Genomic DNA, 20,172 nt, shown 5'->3' on the forward strand with positions numbered 1-20,172 from the left:
TGGTAATTGATTGTTGTTCAATATTATGTTAGTTGTTTGTTTTGAATATATAGTATCTATTAAGTTAACAAATTTTGGGCCAAATCTCATTTTATTTAGTTGCATTTTTATGAATATCCAATTGACGTTATCAAAGGCCTTTTGAGCGTCTAGAAACATTAAAGATGCTGTCTTGCCTGGATATTGTTCATAATACTCTAATGTATTTATTACTGTTCTAAGATTATTTTTAATTTGTCTCCCTGGTAGAAACCCATTTTGGTCTTGGTGTATTATTCCATTTATAACTCTTTTAAGTCTGTCTGCATAAATGGCAATAAATATCTTATAATCTACATTTAATAATGATATGGGCCTATAGTTTTTAATTTTTTCTGGGTCTGTGCCCTGTTTATGTATTAAAGTTGTCAGTGATTCTGACCAAGATTTAGGAATTTTACCCTCAAGTCTACATAGATTGAAAGTTTCTAACATATGGCTTCTTATTGTTTCATTTTCTATCTTATACCATTCTGCCGGTATGGCGTCTGGGCCTGTGGCCTTGTTGCTTTTCTGTTTTTTAATTGTTGTTAGGAGTTCTTCCATTGTTATTGGTCCGTCCATGGTGGCCTGTTGGTCTTCTGTTATTTGTGGTAATTTTGAAGCTTGTAAATAGTTAAAAACTTCATCTTCACTAACATTATCTTTGGCATATAGATCTTTATAAAAATTATACACAATATCTGCCTTTCCTTCTGTATCATATTTTATTGTACCATCTTTGTCTTCTAGTTTTTTAATTAATTTTGATTGACGCTGTTTTCTAAGTTTATATGCTAACCATCTGCCTGGTTTATTTGCATGTTCAAAGTAGTGTTGCTTTGCTCTCTTAATTTTTTCAGTTATTTATTTTGTTCTATAATTCTAATTTTATGCTTAATTACATTTATTTCTGTTTTTAAGTCTCTGTTCTTAATATGTTGCTGTGATAAAAACTCTAATTGTTTCAATTCATTTATTAATTGTGTATATTTTAATTTATTTTCCTTGTTATGTTTTGCAGTATAAGATATTGTTAATCCTCTTATATAAGCTTTAGCTGTATCCCATAAGTTCTGTGGGGTAGTTTCTGAATTTTTGTTAATTTCAAAAAATATTTTTAATTCCTTTTCGATCCAATCCTTATATTTCTTATCATTAGATATATTTCTATTCATCCGCCAATTATTCTGTTTGTTATTCATTCTCATAGAAACCACTATTGGATTGTGATCGGCCCACGTGTTAGCATCTATCTCTACATCCCTTATTTGTTCTGCCACCGTTTTTGGTGCCCATACCATGTCTATTCTTGTCCATATTTTGTGGGGGTTAGAGTAAAAAGTATATTGTCTCTTGTGGAGGTATCTTTCCCTCCAAATATCATTTAACAATAATTCCCCTTTCATTTTTTGAAAAGTACTAGGTAGCAAATTCCTACTTGTCTTTTTGTTTCTTTTCCTTTTATTGTTACCTCCCCTTCCTGAGTGGTCTAATTGTCTATTCGCGATGGCATTAAAATCACCTATTATTAATACATTATCAATAGCTAGGTCTATTATTGTTTGATGCAAATTTTTATAAAATGTCATTTGATCTTCATTTGGAGCATAAATGGAGACAACAGCTAAAGGTCTAGGTTCAATATCAACTTGTACAATCAATATTCTACCCTCATTATCCTTAAATATTTGTTTGGAATTTATAGAGTTCTCAACATACATCACTACACCTCTTTTTTTTTGATCTGCTAATGCAGCATACATTTTTCCAATTTTTGGATTCAACAGTAATTTTTGGTTATTTTTTTTAATATGCACTTCTTGTAATATTGTAATTTGAGCATTTTGATTTCTAATTTTAGAAAAAATTTGTTTCCTTTTCCTTGGTTCATTAAGTCCATTGACGTTTACAGAAAAGATTTTTAAATCTTTACTTGTTATCATTTAGTAGGTTTTTTGGTTTCTCGCTGAGGTTGAACTCTTCTGGCACCTTGGTCCTGCTCTATTACCTGAGCAGTAGCCCCCAGATCTTCTTCTTGCTGAGTTGTTGGTTTTTCCCCTGGTTGTTGTTGAACTAGTTGTTGTTCAACCACTTGTTGCTGGTTTGCATGGTCCCGGCGGCTGATGCCACTATTTTCAAAAAAGTACATAGCTTGTTCTACATTTTCCAATTTGTATCTTGTAGAGCGCCATGTCAGAGAAAGACCTTGTGGGATAAGCCAACGATAGGTTATATTTTCTTTGATCAGAATTCGAGTTAGAAAGTGGTAATCTCTTCTGCTTTCTCTGACACTACGCCCATGTTTCAGGTGCAGTCTACCTTGCCTGGAAATGACCAGAGCCCAGCCTAAAGCAAACCTTAGGCTGGGCAGGCACCAAACCAAATGACAATGATAAGACAGAGGAACCGAGACCGTCAAGACACCTGACCTTAGCCACTAGGGTGAACTTAGAAAACCCACCCAAAACCCTCCCTGCTGTTGCCTTAGTGGATTCTGGAGCTAACACCAACTTGATGGATGAGACCTTTGCTCGTTCTCATGCCATACCATTATGCCCCGTCGCACCTATTATTGTTGAAACCATTGAGGGGCGAGTTCTCTTGTCCGGACCAATCAAATTCCAGACCCAACCACTTACCTTAACCATCGAACACCACGAAGAACCTATTCAATTTCCTATGGTCCTTGGCTTACCATTCTACTATCACTGGCTATCAAAAAAGCCTTGTTTTAAATGTTGCATGTAAGTGAGAAAGTGCACCTGTGTAGCGCATGCTCATGAAGTGGGTATGTACACACACTCACATTTTCGGCAAGGAGGTTGTTAAAGAATGTGCAGCCCACCCCTGCACAAAAGTGACCTTTTAGGTAATTTTACAGTTCTTAAACATTTTACCTCATACTAACACAAACTTGTTAATTCATACTCTGTGCAAAAGGATTACATCATCATTTCTCAACCTTAGCAATTTTAAGATGAGTGAATTTCAACTCCAGCTGAGGACTTCTGGGAGCCGAAATTCAACCATCTCAAAGTTGAAAAACACTGAGTTAGAAGCTGTTGTGTCTCAAGATAGCACCAGCTTCCTCGCTGAAAAGTATCTGACTTTTTATTTCAGGCTCTCATCTGGAGAAACTGGTATCCAGTCTTTCAGATTTAGAGACACGCTTAGGCTCCCGGAAATGTGTTTCTCCTGAAAAGTTCAATGAGATCCTGAAAGTCAGGGAGGATACTCATAATTCAGGTGAGCTCAAGAAAATATAGATTTGCTTTGTATACACCAGTGTCATCTGTCCATCCTCAAAATATTCATGAGAAAAGTTACAATCTGTGGAGACTGCTCCCTTCCCCAATGGTTGGCTTTCAAAATTTGGGGCCATTTTTGACATTGAGGAGAGTGAAAGGGCAAAATGGTACCTTAATACTTCAAGATGCTTAAGAAATTCATTCAATCATTATTATTTTTATAATAGCATCACAAAAATGGTTCTTCGCCTCCCTACAATCAGAAGGTGTGGCTAAAAAGCTAAATAAATTATTGACCCTTTGAGGTAGATCAGTCCTGAAAGAAACTGGAACTCAGCAGAACCTTGAAAGCCTGAGGGAGATTTTTTTCCCCTCCCTTCTCTACTAACGGAAATCATAGTGGAGGAATCGTGGATATTTTTTTTCTTACATCTTCATATCTATTCAACTTGATGCTGACATAATAGGTTACTGAAATTCTTTGTCGAGGACATCTCTGTTCTATAAGAACCTTACACTGCATGATAATTTGGGAATTGCCTTGATCTTGTTGATTTCCCATGTCATAACATCCTATGCCCATGCCCATGTTATACCACGAATTGCAAACATTTCTACTCTTCCTTGTTTCTTAGCCTCTGGCCTCTACTGTTGCTAAGTAGGGCCAGAATAAATACTACATATTCCTGAGCTGAATAATAGGAATCTCTTCTGGACCTTTGAAGAGAAATCATAATTTTGATAATGTTCTCCTGTCTCTTTAATGCATTGTAAATTCACATAGGAAGATAAGTGAGCATTACTTTGACAAAAAGTGTATGTATCAACACTAACTCTTCATATTGATTTTGATTCATATTGATTCATGTTACTCTATCTTCCCATAGTTGATCACATTCCACATGGATCCAAGGATGACCTTTTCCCAGGAACCTGGTATTTGGAGCAAGTGGATGAGAAAAACCGCAGGAAATATGCACGAAAACTAGTTTAGCAGTATAGAGTTGTCATTAATATGTTTTTTCTGGTAAGTCAGAACCCTAGGTCTTAGAAAGGAAATGTGCAGATGAAAGGCTCAGTTGCCATTTATTAGGCAAAAAGAAAAAATGAAAATACTTATGGAAATGAGAATTTTGTTATCGTTTGGTCATTGCCTGTCTACATATCTTGCTGTGGAGAAACATTTAAAATAAAGCACATAATTATTATACTTTTGTAGCTGGAAGAGGAATATGCCAATATGGTTCTTTCAAGCTGTTATGGGTGTGTGTTGTTCAGCTGGGGAGCAAAATAGGTTCATAAACAAAGGTTGAATGGTTCGTTCTTCATAGATATGTGTAATAAATATTTTTAGGCGAACCGAACCCGCAAAATTCGGGTTCGTACCAAACTTTACGCGGTTCGGTATACTGAACCCGAACCCAAACTTTTGCAAAAATTCGGCAAAAGTTCGGGTTCGGGTTCAGGTTTGGGAGAGTGCCAGGAAGCGCCACTGCCCCGCTGTCACCTTCTGGAACAGCTGGGGTGCTTCCCGTCATTCTCCGGAGCCCAAACCCGAACCCGAACTTTTGCCGAACTTCTGAGTTCAGCATTCGGGAGACCACCGAGAAGCGCCCCGGCTGTTTCTGAAGGTGACAGCTGGCCGGCGGCACTTCCCGGCGCTCTCCTGAATGCTGAACTTAGAAGTTTGGCAAAAGTTCGGGTTCAGGCTACGGAGAACGCTGGGAAGCACCCCCGCCCAGCTGTCACCTTCCGAAACAGCCGGGGAGCTGTCGGCCAGTTGGGAGGCACAAAAGGAGGTGGGGAATCCCACGAGGGGATTCCAGGGGTGGAACTTTGATGTCACTGAGATGTCCTTCCTGGCCAGCTGAAATGGGGACTCCAGGAAGGACATCTCCGTGACATCAAAGCTCCACCCCTGGAATCCCCCTGGGGGGTTCCCACCTCCTTTTGCGCCTCCCAACCGGCCGACAGCTCCCCAGCTGTTCTGAGAAGCACCGCCGCCCAGCTGTCACCTTCAGAAACAGCCGGGGCACTTCTCAGTGGTCTCCTGAATGCTTAACTCAGAAGTTCGGCAAAAGTTCAGGTTCGGGTGAGCGCTGGGAAGCGCCCTGGTTGTTCTGGAAGGTGACAGCTGGGCGGCAGCGCTTCCTGGTGCTCTGCCAAACCCGAACTTTTTTTAAAAAATTGGGTGCCAAACCCGAACCAGAACTTTGTTGGGTTCGCCCAACACTAGTAATAAAGAATAATATCAAATCAGAAAATAAAATTCCCACATTGCCTGAATTTAAATCCTTTCTATCCTAACTGATACCAAAACAAAAGATGAAGAAAAATGTTGCAAATGCAGGTAGCCCTCGACTTATGATCCCAATTGAGCCCAACATTTCTGTAGCTAAGCAGGAGTGAGCGAGTTTTCTTCAATTTTGCAACCTTTCTTGGCACAGTTAAATCACTGCAGTTGTTAAGTTAACTGAATCTGGCTTCCTCATTAACTGGGTTTGTCAGGTCACCACATGCCCTTGGGAGACTGCAATTGTCATAAATATATGCCAATTGGCAAACATTTGAATTTTGATAACATGACCATGGGGTTGCTGCAATGATCATATAAAAAATGGTCATAAGTTACTATTTTAAGGGTTGTTATAACTTTGAACAGTCACTAAATGAATGGTTGTGAGGTGAGGACTAGCTGTAATTGAGTATCTTTGAAATTGTTTCTACAAGCAGCTTAGTTATACTCAAAAATTGCCATTATAGGAGAGGAAGGAATTAAATATTGAGAAAAATATATTGCATTGGCTATCCCAAGAACTTAAGAATGACTTCCTAAAGTAGGAATGTAAAACTCAATTTCATTGAGGGCCACATCAGGGTTGTGTTTGATTGTGGGTGGGGCTTGGGGCATGGTCGGGGGGTGCATGGTCAACTTGACGTCACTCATGTTGGAGGCATCTGAGGTTGGGGGGATTCATTGTCTCCAGAAGAAGGCAAGGCTAGGGTGGGCCAAACCCTTGTCATTCAGAGCTGCCTTGCCATCCCTCTTAGGCCACACAGAGGACCCCAGGATGGTTGCACAGTTTGTCACAACCTAGGCAGCAGAGGGCAAGCATTCAGGCCAGTCCTCGAGTTCTCAGGGCACCAGGACTTCACAGTGCAACCCAATCCAACTCTGCTTCACCAAGGTATTCCCGGCTGCACTGTTCTCACTCTCCTTGGCCACGTTGCTCATGGTGTGTGTGCGGGAGGGCCAAGGCTGTGGGTCAGAGAGAGGCCCACTCACTCTCCATGCAAGGCCACCCGGCTTTATAACCAAAGCATCCTCAGTGATAGAATGGGAGATTGTCAGGAGGAGACAAGGGAATGGCAAAAGGCATCAGGGTTGCAGGTGGCCAAGTCTAAGGCAGAAATTCCCTCAGACTTTCCTTCCCTCTCATTATAATTTCCCTTCCTTCCTTCCCTCTTCCTTCCCCTTTCCTTCTTTTTCCTTCTTTTCTCTCTTTGGGCCCCCCCCCCCGAGCTCCATTTTCGGCTGCAATGGCCTCCTTCAGCCCTCTGCCAGGGAAAATGGACCTCGGAGAGGGCGGGGCATAAATGGCCCTTGAGCTCAGCTTTGACTGGCAGAGGATAGGAGGCCGTCATGGCTTCATTTCTTCGGGGAGAGGGCTGAAAGAGGGCGTTATGGCTGAAAATGTTTTCATTGGCAGGACCTTCACTGTTTCCAGGGTGGCCCCTGGATAGATCTAAACATCCCATGGGCTGAATCCAGGCTGCAGACATCCCTGCCCTAACATATCATTGCTTCTCAGCCTACCCTCCATCTCATTCATAACAATAGAAAATATATTGTACACATGTCGGTTTAAAGAAAATAAGTAGGCTTGAAAATAAATAGGCTTATACAGTAAGGGGCTGCCATTCACAGTCCTACTGGAATGGTCGGGAGGGGGCGCGAGGGCGGGAGGCATGCACAGAGTCATGGCCAAAGCCTTTCCGTCTGGGAACTACCAGCGGGAAGAAATCCTACAGGAAGAAAAGGATTTGTTCCCGCTGGCAGCTCCTGGGTGGGATGGACTGCCACCACTGCCACGCAGGAATCCAGCTCCGTGACTGCCGGCAAAGGTGTTCCATTTAGTCCCACGGGGGAGCTGCCAGAAGGAAGAAATCTGGGACTAAACGGGGCGCCTTTGCCAACAGCCATGGTGCTGGGTTCCTGCGCGGCAGCTTCTCCACAGGACTAAACAGAGTGCCTTTCCCGGCAGCCATGGGGCTCGAGCAGGCAGAGCATCGGGCACATCTCCTAGCTGAGCCAGGGCAAGACGCGGCTGGGAGAGGTGGCCACTGCCTGCCACACACCTCCAGGCCCACCCTGGAGCATTTTTTCTGCTGGTGGCCACCTCTCTGAGCTGCTTCTTACGCTGGTTCAGCTAGGAGATGCACCCAGTAGTCTGCCTGCTCGAGCTGACCTGGTCCCACTTCTGGTTGTGGTGGCAGGCGCAACTCCTGGCCAAGCCAGCTCGAGAAGCAGCTTGGAAAGGTGGCTGCCACCCACCATGCCCACCTGCCAGGCACACCCTGGAGCATTTTATCCTGCTGGCAGCTCTGGGCTGGAACTGACAGCTGCCGCCACCGCAGAAGCCAGCAGTAAAAGATGCTCCAGGACGGGCCTGGTGGGTGGGTGTGGCAGGCAGCGGCCACCTCTCCAAACTGCTTCTTGCACTTGCTTAGCAAGGAGACACACCCAGTTCTCTGCCTACTCGAGCAGCCCCGGTCCCACTCTGGTTGCAGTGGGGCAGCAGGCGCGTCTCCTGGCTGAGCCAGCTCGAGAAACAGTTTGGAGAGGTGACCGCTGCTTGCCACACCCACCTGCCAGGCCCGCCCTGGAGTATTTTTTACTGCTGGCGTCTCCGGGCTGGAACTGACAGCTGACACCGCAGAGGCCAGCAGTATAAAATGCTCCATGGTGGGCCTGGCGGGTGGGCATAGTGGGCGGCGGCCACCTCTCTGAGCTGCTTCTTGCGCTCCCTCAGCTAGGAGACGTGCCTGGTGCTCTGCCTGCTCAAACCACCCTGGTCTCACTCTGGCTACAGTGGGGCAGCAGGTGCGTCTCCTACCTGAGCCAGGAAACGCGCCAGGCAGCTCGAGTCTCCTCTCCAAATGGCCCCAGCAGCGGCAGAGGTGCCCCACACCCGCCGAATAAGCACTAGCACTGCACTCTCTGGCCCCACCTAGCAGTAGGTGCTGTCGCTGCTGGCTGGGGCGGTGAGATTTGGCTTCTGCACATGCTCAGAATCCAAATCTCACATGCACGGCATGTGCACGCACACACATGGCAGGTGGCGATGGAGATGCACGCGCAACTCCATTTGGAACAGTGGAACGGCGAGATGTATTGGTTGTAGGAAGACAAAGCCTAAGTCTTGGCTAAGAATCCAAATAAACTATAGCAGGATTACATATGCATCACCAAAGACTTTAGATGCAAGCACAGGAGGCTCCCTGAAAATGTTTTGAAAAGATGATAGAAACCCTAAAAAATTCTGCATAACCCCTCAAAGGTTGGATAGGAGGAGAGAGGGATTAAAGGAGAACAAGGAGAGGTTAGGAGAAAGCTTGGAAAAGCAAGAGGATACTGGATGTTGCTGGATTCTGGAATTGAAAAACAGTGAGTAACAGACAAAGGGAATATGGCCCAAAGAGGGGATAATCCGGACATGGAAGGAAAGATAGACAAACTGTTACAAATGTTTACTATGATGGAACAGAGATTTAAAGCCCTGGAAGGTGTATTGGGAGATTGTAAAAGATTTTAAAAAGGATACACAAGAGCAAAAAGAGAAAATGCAAGCAGTTGAAAGCACCGTTCCCCGTAAGCTGTGTGTGTGTGCGTGTGCCCCAAAATACCCCCCGTGCACCCTTTTCCATGGGCGCGTGCTCCCCATCCCCCTGCCAGCCCGTGGGGAGGGGCAGGGAGGTGCTGCAGTAGGAGGAAAGGGAGCCGCAGCCGCCCCTGCCTCCCCACGGTGCCTCCGGCCAAACGCGCCCCTGGCTTCTTGGCCCTGCCCCTCACCCACCCGATCTGCCCCCTCTCCTCCTCCGCTGCCTCCTGCCTTGGGGCACGACTTCTCCCGCGGCGGTGGCAGCTGCGGGGACGAAAGCGCTGCCAGCCAGGGGGAAGCGAGAGAGGGCTTTCTCCGCAGGCTTCGAGAATGCCCGCCCCGCCCCTCTCGCAGCCCCTTCGCTGGGAGCGCTTTCGTCCCAGACTTTCAGCAAGGGGGCTGCAGTAGAGGCAGGGCAGGTGTTCCCGAAGCGCTCAGAGAAAGCGCTCTCGCAGCCCCCTTGCCGTCGGTGCCTCCGTTCCGGAGCTCCGTCTCACAGCTGATCACCCTGCCGCCGCCCCACGGCTACTGCCCAATGCCGCTGCTGAGAGAAAGAGAGAAAGGGGGGGAGAGAGAGATAGCAAGAGAGAGAAGAGAAAGAAAGCAATAGAGAGAGAGAAAGAAAACAAGAGAGAAAGAGAGAGAGAGATGAAAGGGGGGAGAGATAGCAAGAGAGAGAAGCGAAAGAAAGCAAGAGAGATAGAAACAAAGAGTGAGAGAGAAAGAAAGCAATAGAGAGAGAGAAAGAGAGAGAGAGAGAAAGAAAACAAGAGAGAGAGAGAGAGAGAGATGAAAGGGGGGAGAGATAGCAAGAGAGAGAAGCGAAAGAAAGCAAGAGAGATAGAAACAAAGAGTGAGAGAGAAAGAAAGCAATAGAGAGAGAGAAAGAGAGAGAGAGAAAGAGAGAGAGAGAAAGAGGGGGAGAGAGAAAGAGAGAGAAATGACTCTTGATTTAAAGCATATGGTAAAAAGCACCCAAATAATAACAGAGAAAAAAAAACCCAGCCATTTGTCTGTGTGTGTGTGTGTGAGAACTCTTGAATCATTTCTAATAGCTCACCTCTAATTGGAAATGGTTCAAGAGTTCACACACACACACACACACACACACACACACACACACACAAGGGGGGAGGAGACAGGTATGGAAAAAGAGAAGATAATGATAGTAATAGATTTTGGTTTTGTTTTATTATTAATTTCTTTTAATAAAAAAAGAAGGTTTTTTTTTCTTATTTATTTATTTATTTATTTTTCTATGCCGCCCAGTCCCAAAGGGACTGTCGCTCAGACACTATACTTTTCTGCCCACACCGGAAAAAAATTAGAGGGAACATTGGTTGAAAGGGAGATGGAGAATCAGGCCAGGAAAAACAATGAGATTTCAAAACAACTAAACTTTAGAATAGCAAATTTAGAAGATCGCCAGAGGAGACATAACTTACGTTTTTGTGGTTTCAAGCAGTTTGGAGATGGTGTGAATTTAACTGAGGCCATTCAGGTGTGGCTTAGATCTTGTCAAGCTGATTTTAATCCATGTGATATTGAACGAGCCCACTGGACCTATGGCCCCAGAGACATGCAACAGAGAGATATAGTTGTTGTCTTTTCAAATGAATGCAAAGCTGAGAAACTGTACAGACATCTCCAAAGCCTGGCTGATTTAAAATATGGAGAAAGTGAAATAAGAGTCCTGAGAGATCTCTCCAGACAGACTCTCCTTGAGAGGGCTGCCCTTAGACCAATTACAAGCATCCTGTTTCAAAACGGAGTAAAGTTTTCTTGGGGGGTTCCCAACAGTTCTGATTTTTAAGGAAGACCGGTCTTTTAGAGCTCGATCATTTAAAGAAGGCCTGGAAATGTTGCAAAAACTGGGGATTGCATTTGAAGAAGGTGGTGAAACCAGCCCAGCAGGAGGAGGAGCTGATATTACAACAGATTCTTCGAACGGAAGAGGCACCCCGGAAGACCCTTTACAAATTCATTTAGAAGAGCAGGAAAGAGAATGCCAGCTTAAGAGTTTGAAAGTCAAGTAGCCACTTTAAGAATGAAAACCAAGACATTCACATGTGAAGAAACTGCCGAAATGAAGCATTTTCAATGACTCCCTCTTTCTTAGTCTGTATTCTTTGTTTTTTCTCTCCTTCCATTTTGTTTGTTTTTGCAATTGTTAGGTTAATCTCCCTCCCCCTTGTTGGGGGTGGGGATGAACTTATTATAAGTATAATAAGGACAGTTGAATTTTAAGGGGGGGAATTGAGGGGAGAAGTGTGGAGGGGAGACTTTTTTTAAAAAAAAATGTTAAGGGAGCCGGTTGTGGGAGGTGTAGTCAAATAAGTGCCTTCATGGAAGGAAAAGTATTTAACTTGTCGTCCTTCCCAATAAAGTGGGGGAGGGACCAGGGTGGAAGGCACTTGGTAGGGGTGTGAATAGGGTATATAAGAATGTAGGTAAACTAGGAATATTGCAAGAGGGTAAAGGGAACATAATTATATGCAATGGGTGAGTGGTCTATTATGACTTTAAAAGTGATGGATTGGGATCAAATTTGAAACGTCATAGGGTTTTGAGGATGGCTAGGGATAATAGGTTGGATATTATGGTTTTAACAGAAACACATAAATGACATCAAAAAAAGGATAAACTTATAACAGATAATAATTGGAAATGGATTTATGAATCAAGAGGAAATCAAAATAGTAGAGGAGAAGCATTCCTTATTAATCAAAGAGTTCCTATAGAAGTGGCGGCAGTACAAAAAGATAGAGATGGTGGATGGGTATTTGTTAAAGGGAAAATTAATCAACAAAAATAATGTTGGTAGCAATTTATGCATCAAATATTAATATGAAACAATTAATATTGAATACAAAGAAGAAATTAGATAATTTTGGGGAAGGCTCAGTGTTTTTGGCTGGGGATTTCAATATACAATTAACAATGGGAATGGCAAATAGAAGATCATTGCATTTAAATAGACTTAATATGGTTGACCTTCACCGGGATCTCCCGAATAGAGGCACGTTTTATTCTGCAAGACATAATACATTCAGTTGTATTGATTATATATTAATGAATAAAATGGGGAATGTGCAAGTTAAAACATCTGAAATTAAAAGCATTTGGCTGTCAGATCATGCTCCACTAATAACAGTGGTTACAATGGGCCAGGAAATGAATTATAGAACATGAAAATATAATATGATAGTGACCGCAAATGAACAAGATAAACTTAAATTGCTAATGGAATTACGTGAGTACTTTAGAATAAATGATGCAGGCCAGACTAAGCAATCAATTGTTTGGGATGCATGTAAGGCAGTTATGAGGGGACATTGCATAAGCTTGGAAGCGGATATTAGAAAAAGATGGGGGAGAAAAGGGCAGGCTAAGATAAGAGAAATAGATTTGATACAAGAAGAAGGGAGTGGAATACCATATTGAAATTAAAGAAATTAAAGAAGAAACAATTAAAAATGTTCGATGAGTTACAGTGGAATAAAATGAGAATGGCAGTCAGGCAAAGGATTATGGGATGGGGGATGAAATCAATGAAACAAATGGTAAGATATTTAAAGAAGAGAAAGGAAAAATCCTGTATAATGGCATTATGGGACTCCAGTGGGAAGGTGAGATGTGGTAAAGATCAGTTTGAGAAAATAATGAGGAATTATTACGAAGATCTTTATAAAGAAGAACAGGTGAATGTTGGAGTCATTAATGTTGGAAAAAAGTGAATGAGGAAGAGAAACAAATGTTAAATGTAGAAATTACACAAGATGAAATAGCTAATGTAATTAAAGGGTTGAAACCAGCCAAAGCACCGGGCCCTGATGGATATACAGTACAGGGGAATTTTATAAGACTTATATGGATGAATATGGATGAATTGATACCGCATTTGGGAAAGTTATTTAATGATGTACTTAAAACTTACAGTATCCCACAGACTTGGAGGACAGTAGAAATTGTTACCATCCTGAAAAAGGATCGAGATTTAAGAGACCCTATCGTCCTATCACTTTGGCAAATCAGGATTATAAAATATTCATGAAGGTATTGGCGAACAGACTTGAGAACATTTTGCTGAAAATCATTGAGGAAGACCAATACCACACTACCGTTACCAAGAAGAAGTTGGGTATTTTGAAATTAGATGTGTATAAAGTTTTTGACAAAGTTAATCATGGACTACACATGCGTCATAGACTTTTCTAGACGCACCTATTCGAGCTCCGATATGATTAATTGAACAAAAGGGAAAAACTCCCTCAAAACATCATAATTTTTTCTTGAAGATAAGCAGAGGCTAGAGCATTTACAGAAGTTCAAAGAGAATCTAAGATTTGCGGTTTTAAGGGAAGACTGATCTTCTTTCGCTATCAAAGTGAGGACAATAAATCTTAATAAAATGGCTGAAAGGGCTGACCTTAGCCTCAGGAAAATTCAAACGAAACTGGATCAATTGCTTCAGATTGTTGGTGCTTTTGAACAAAGATTTCTGTGAGTGGAAAGGGTGTTGGAAAATCTTTGCTTACATATTAAAACAGTTAAAAAAGGAGCAGATGAGTCAGCTAAAAAAATTCGGAATTTAGAGCAACAAGTTAAAAGCCAGGATGAGATTTGTAAGCAATTGGATTTAAAACTTGCCAATTTGGAAGACCATCAAAGGAGAAGAAATTTACGCCTGCATGGTTTTAGACCAGATTTTGCTTCAGGCTTGAAATTAGCGGAAGCAATTCTTGGTTGGATGAAAGTGCAGGGCGCCCAAGTTGTTTTTGATGACATAGTGTGCGTTCATTGGGGTGTTCCACATAGAAACCCGGAGAGGCAAAGACACATTGCTATGGCCTTGGCCAGTGAGAAGAAAGCTGATATGATCTATAATAAGATATGATCTATAATTTGGTTTTTTATAATAAGGGTTTTTTAGTTGTTTTTATTAATTGGATTGTTCATGTTGTTTTACCACTGTTGTTAGCCGCCCCGAGTCTGCGGAGAGGGGTGGCATACAAATCCAATAAATAATAATAATAATAATAATAATAATAATAATAATAATGATGATGATAATAATAATAAGTATTTGAAAAGTTGTGCCAGCCTTAATCAAGATGGAAACAAGGTAAGAGTTCTTAGAGATCTCTCCTGGGAAACTTTGAGAGTGAGAGCTGCTTTACGCCCAATTTCAAACCGTCTATATCAAAGTGGAAAAAAGTTTACCTGGTGTTTTCCAGCTGCCATTTTGGTGTTCCAGGAAAATAAGATGTTTAGAGTACGATCATTGGAGGAGGGAAAGGCACTATTGAACCAACTGGGTATTGAGTTTGTAGAAAGCGGAGCACAAGGAGCAGAAGGAGGGAAGAGCAGAGCAGTTGGAGAGCCACAAGGAGCAGAAGGAGAAGATTATTTCAGTGGTCGTAGTACCCCAGATGAGGAGGAAAGGCAAAGGGAGGAGCAGCTGAAGGAGTTGACGGGGCAGGTGGAGGCCATTAGAAGGGAGCAGAAAAGAATAGAGCCCAGCATGAGAAGAAGTGAAGAGTTGAAACTGACTCTGCTGTCCCCCCTTGGAGATGTTTCTGGAAATTAGTGTTAATTTTTATTCTTGTTGGGGGGAGAAGAGAAAAAAGTAAAAGAAGTAAAAAAAAGTAAAAGAAGGTATTATTCAAATGGATAAGGGAGGGTGGGAGGGGATTTTCTCTCTCTAATTATATTAAAAAGTGGTTGCAAGTGGAGCTCAGCAAAGTAGGAGCATAATCATTAGAAGTGCCTCATGACTGGACAAGGGTTTTCCTTGTCCTCCCCCTTCCTGGTGGGGGGAGCATGGGAGAAGGCACTTTGGGGGGGTTATTGGGGTGAGGAAGGGTAAAATAAGTAAACCAAAAGCAAACAAGAGGGGAAAAGGGATATTCTTGTATATTATGAGTGAGTGTACTATAATGGTTTTAAATGTGAATGGTTTGGGATCAGATTTGAAACGTTACAGGATATTGAGGATGGCTAAGCAAAACAAGGTGGATATTATGATTTTGACAGAAACACATAAAAGACAGAGAAGAAGGGACAAATTGGTTAATGATAGTAATTGGAAATGGGTATATGAATCTTGAGGAACGCAAAATAGTAGAGGTACGGCGATTCTTATTCATCAGAGGGTTCTATTTGAGGAGGTTGCTGTGCCAGAGCTGCTCCTGTAAAGGCCTCTACTATATTCTTACATGCAAAAGTAAGAATATAGTAGAGGCCTTTACAGGAGCAGCTCTGGCACAGCTGGTTAAGACACTAACTAGAGGGGAGAATATTCTAGATTTTGTTTTTACGAATGGGAATTGGGTTTCAGAGGTCAAGGTGGGAGAAAATTTAGGGTATAGTGACCATCTATGTTTGTGGTTTGATGTAAAAACTGATTGTGAGCAATCCTATACCGCAATCAAAGTATTGGATTTCAGAAAAACAAATTTTAATGCAATGGGGGAATATTTAAATAATGAATTAAAGGGGAGGGATAAAATGGCAGGAGCGAGCACCCAGTGGATTATATTAAAAAAGGCCATCTTAAAAGCCACAGGACTGTATGTAAGGCAAATAACTAAAGGTAAAAGGAAGAAGAAACCGCTATGGTTTAGCAATGATGTAAGGGCTATAGTCAATTAAAAAAAGGCTGCCTATAGGAGGTATAAAGAGTCTGGAAGTATAGCTGATAGAGAGGTGTATAAAATGAGACAGAAGGAGGTGAAACAGATAATATATGCTGCTAAAGCCTCAAAAGAAGAAGAAATTGCCAAATCTGTGAAGAAGGGGGATAAAACCTTCTTCAGATATATTAGTGATAGGAAGAAGAAAAACTGCAGCATCAGGAAGCTTAGTACCGGGAATAATACATGCATTGATGGGAATAAGGAGATCGCTGACCATTTCAATAGCTACTTCTGTTCAGTTTTCTCAAAAGACACCTTACAAAATAATACTATAGAGGGGTATAGCATTGCTTCCAGCTGTATGGATTCAGCTCCAGTGATCTTAGAAGCCGATGTCTTAGAAGAACTTGAACAATTAAAGATAAATAAGGCAATGGGTCCAGATGGCATCCACCCCAGAGTTCTTAAAGAACTCAGATCTGTCATTGCTACCCCCCTGACTGATTTGTTTAACCAATCCCTGTTAACAGGAGATGTTCCTGAGGATTGGAGAATGGCCAGTGTTGTGCCTATCCACAAGAAGGGCAGTAGAGAAGAAGCTGGTAACTACAGGCCAGTTAGTTTGACATCAGTTATAGCTAAAATGATGGAGACTACTCAAAAAGAGGATAAATCAGCACCTAAAAAACAATAACTTATTGGACCCAAATCAGCATGGCTTTACTGAAGGCAAATCATGTCAGACTAATCTCATTGATTTCTTTGACTATGTCACAAAGGTGTTGGATCAAGGTGGTGCCGTGGATATTGCCTATCTGGACTTCAGCAAAGCCTTTGATACGGTTCCCCATAAAGAGCTGATAGATAAATTAGTGAAGATTGGACTTAATCCCTGGATAGTTCAGTGGATTTCAAGCTGGCTGAAGTGTAGACATCAGAGAGTTATTGTTAATGGCGAGTATTCTGAGCAGAGACAGGGGTCTGTTCTGGGTCCTATCCTTTTTAATATGTTTGTGAGTGACATAGGGGAAGGTTTGGTAGGGAAGGTTTGCCTATTTGCCGATGACTCTAAAGTGTGCAATAGGGTTGATATTCCTGGAGGGGTCTGTAATATGGCAAATGATTTAGCTTTACTAGATAAATGGTCAAAGCAATGGAAACTGCAGTTTAATGTTTCCAAATGTAAAATGATGCACTTGGGGAAAAGGAATCCTTAATCTGAGTATTGCATTGGCAGTTCTGTGTTAGCAAAAACTTCAGAAGAAAAGGATTTAGGGGTAGTGATTTCTGACAGTCTCAAAATGGGTGAGCAGTGTGGTCAGGCTGTAGGAAAAGCAAGTAGGATGCTTGGCTGCATAGCTAGAGGTATAACAAGCAGGAAGAGGGAGATTGTGATCCCCTTATATAGAGCGCTGGTGAGACCACATTTGGAATACTGTGTTCAGTTCTGGAGACCTCACCTACAAAAAGATATTGACAAAATTGAACGGGTACAAAGACGGGCTACAAGAATGGTGGAAGGTCTTAAGCATAAAATGTATCAGGAAAGACTTAATGAACTCAATCTGTATAGTCTGGAGGACAGAAGGAAAAGGGGGGACATGATCGAAACATTTAAATATGTTAAAGGATTAAATAAGGTTCAGGAGGGAAGTGTTTTTAAAAGGAAAGTGAACACAAGAACAAGGGGACACAATCTGAAGTTAGTTGGGGGAAAGATCAAAAGCAACGTGAGGAAATATTATTTCACTGAAAGAGTAGTAGATCCTTGGAACAAACTTCCAGCAGACATGGTTGGTAAATCCACAGTAACTGAATTTAAACATGCCTGGGATAAACATATATCCATCCTAAGATAAAATACAGGAAATAGTATAAGGGCAGACTAGATGGACCATGAGGTCTTTTTCTGCCGTCAGTCTTCTATGTTTCTAGGTTGGAGGTCAGAAAGATAGAGAAGGGAGGTGATTGTTTGTTAAAGGGAAAATTAATCAAAAGAAATTGACACTGGTGGTAATTTATGCCCCAAATGCGAAAACAAAACAGTTTATAATAAATACAAAGAGGAAGTTGGATAACTTTATGGAGGGTACAATGTTTTGGCAGGAGATTTCAATATGCAATTAACAAATGGCATCGGAAATAGCAGGATGTTACATTTAAATAGACTTAATATGGTGTATCTCCATGCAGATATACCAAATAGAAGCACCTACTCCTCAGCAAGATATCATACATTTAGTTGCATTGACTATATATTAATGAACAGGGTGGTCAATATACAAGTTTAAAAAGTAGATATAAAAAGTATTTGGTTGTCAGATCATGCCCCACTACTGGCAGAATTGGAAATAGGTCAGGAATGTAATCAAAGAATTTGGAGATATAATGCAGTTGTAACTTCTAGTGAACAAGATAAAGATAAATTGCAGACAGAGTTATGTGAATATTTTAGAATTAATGATGTGGGCGATATTTTTAAGGTTTAAAAAAAGTGGGACTCTGAGATGGTGAGGAGGAGCACGCACCTCCCATACACCCGGCGCGAGGCTGCCTCCTGTACACTGTGCCAGGGGGAATTTCAGGAAACTGGCCAGGCCTTCATGCCGCTCTCAAATTTCCTGGGAAATTTTTCCGGGCTCGGGTTCTTAGGTAGAAAATGGTTCTTAAGAAGAGGCAAAAAAATCTTGAACACCTGGTTCTTATCTAAAAAAGTTCTTAAGTAGAGTTCTTGGAGGTACCACTGTATTTTAATTTTGTTAGGAATGAAAGTAATGGAAACACAATATACTTTTGTATGCTGAAATGATTACTTAATCTGCAGTCTGTGTTTAATTCAGCACTCAGACTTTCCAATGTATCAATTTGATACCAAGCTCCATGTCTTAGCTTTACAGTTTTATTCTTTTAAGTTTTAGAAATACAGTGGTACCTCTACTTAAGAACTCAATTCATTCCGTGACCAGATTCTTAAGTAGAAAAGTTTGTAAGTAGAAGAAATTTTCCCCATAGGAATCAATGTAAAAGCAAATAATAATAATTATTATTATTACCGGTATTTATTAGAGTTGTATTCCACCCCTCTCTGGAGACCCGGGGTGGCTCACAACAACAATATAAACAATATAAGTACAAATCTAATAATTAAAACTATGACTAAAAACCAATCATCTTAAAAAAATAATAATAAATAATGTGTGCAAACTCATTAGGAAAGAAATAAAAGCTTGGAATTTGGGTGGGAGGAGGCAGGAGAAGAGGAAGAGAACAGTCGCTGCTGAAGGAAGAAGGTGAGATGAGGGGAATCAAAACAATCCAAAACTTTAAGGCTTAAAAAAAAAAAGAGGGACTCTGAAATGGCAAGGAGGAGCAAGCGCCTCCTATACACCCGGCATGAGGCTGCCTCCCATACACTGTGCCAGAGAGAGAAACCCAGGTGGGCGAGAGGGGGGAACCTCCCACTCCTTAGACCGAAAGGTGGCAGCTGCTGCTGCTGCTACCTGCTTCCTCTTCCTTCCCACACTGAAGGGCTCCCCTCTCCTCTTGCTCACTCACTTTGTAGCCGGTGCCTTTCCTTCACTGTAGTAACTCCTCAGGTTGGCTGAAGCCGAGTTGATCTGGTCAGGGTGAAGCGCCCCCTTTTGCCTTTCCACGCCTAGATGCTCTGAGAGGCAACCTTGCGCTGGGTGTTTGGGAGGCAGTGCGAGGGAGTCACCACAGCAAAGTGGTTTATTCCCTCTCCAAACACCCAGAGAAAGGAAAATGCTTCATTTGCTCTGGACTGCTAAAGCCTCTTTAAGCGCCACTGCAAGGCTCCTCTGGCAGCCCAGAAAAGCCCAAGATGGCCGGGATTAAAGGGGGAATGGCAGGAAACTGTCCGAGCCTTCGTGTCACTCTCAAATTTCCTGGGAAATTTTTCCTGGCTCCAATTCTTAAGTAGAAAATGGTTCTTAAGAAGAGGCAAAAAAATCTTGAATACCCAGTTCTTATGTAGAAAAGTTCTTAAGTAGAGGCGTTCTTAGGTAGAGGAACCACTGTACTGGACAATTAGCTTGCTGCAAAGAAAAGCATCAATCTTAAACTTTCATGTTTATTTCTGGGTAACTCTCACAAAATTTTATTTTTACACTGTATTGATCAGCCCAGAGATGCTTTTGCTTGATGCACAAATGACCAGGCTCAGATAAGATTCAATGGACTTCAAGGGGGACTGGACTTAGATCATAGGGGCACAGAGACTGCAAACTGATTTACGCATCTGAATCTACCCTCAGGCCCAGCCTGGTCACCTTCTACATCGGAATTAGATAGATAATGGTTAAATTATAGAAAGTATTGCTTGACACTACTCAATATTCCAATACATTTTACCTTCCTAAAAAT

The 20,172-nt window shown here is 42.0% G+C and overlaps 1 protein-coding gene and 1 long non-coding RNA gene across 3 annotated transcripts in view; one reads left to right on the plus strand and one right to left on the minus strand.

Moving 5' to 3' along the window:
- Window positions 1–4,479, plus strand: part of LOC139164558 (hydroxymethylglutaryl-CoA synthase, mitochondrial-like) — a 99,853-nt gene extending 95,374 nt beyond the window's left edge. For both annotated transcript variants that reach the window (XM_070746861.1, XM_070746862.1), the window contains 2 exons: window positions 3,142–3,267; window positions 4,157–4,479. In XM_070746861.1, coding sequence (XP_070602962.1) covers window positions 3,142–3,267; window positions 4,157–4,263 — 233 coding nt within the window. In that variant the 3' untranslated portion in view covers window positions 4,264–4,479. The remainder of the gene's footprint in view (window positions 1–3,141; window positions 3,268–4,156) is intronic.
- Window positions 784–12,940, minus strand: LOC139164565 (uncharacterized). The gene is made up of 2 exons (XR_011558639.1): window positions 10,597–12,940; window positions 784–2,226 (listed from the first exon to the last, which is right to left on the minus strand). It is a non-coding gene; the product is annotated as an uncharacterized lncRNA (long non-coding RNA).
- Window positions 12,941–20,172: the final 7,232 nt, after the last annotated feature.

The sequence above is a fragment of the Erythrolamprus reginae genome, chromosome 3 (assembly GCF_031021105.1).
Source record: "Erythrolamprus reginae isolate rEryReg1 chromosome 3, rEryReg1.hap1, whole genome shotgun sequence".
In the NCBI taxonomy this organism is placed as follows: Eukaryota; Metazoa; Chordata; class Lepidosauria; order Squamata; family Dipsadidae; genus Erythrolamprus; species Erythrolamprus reginae.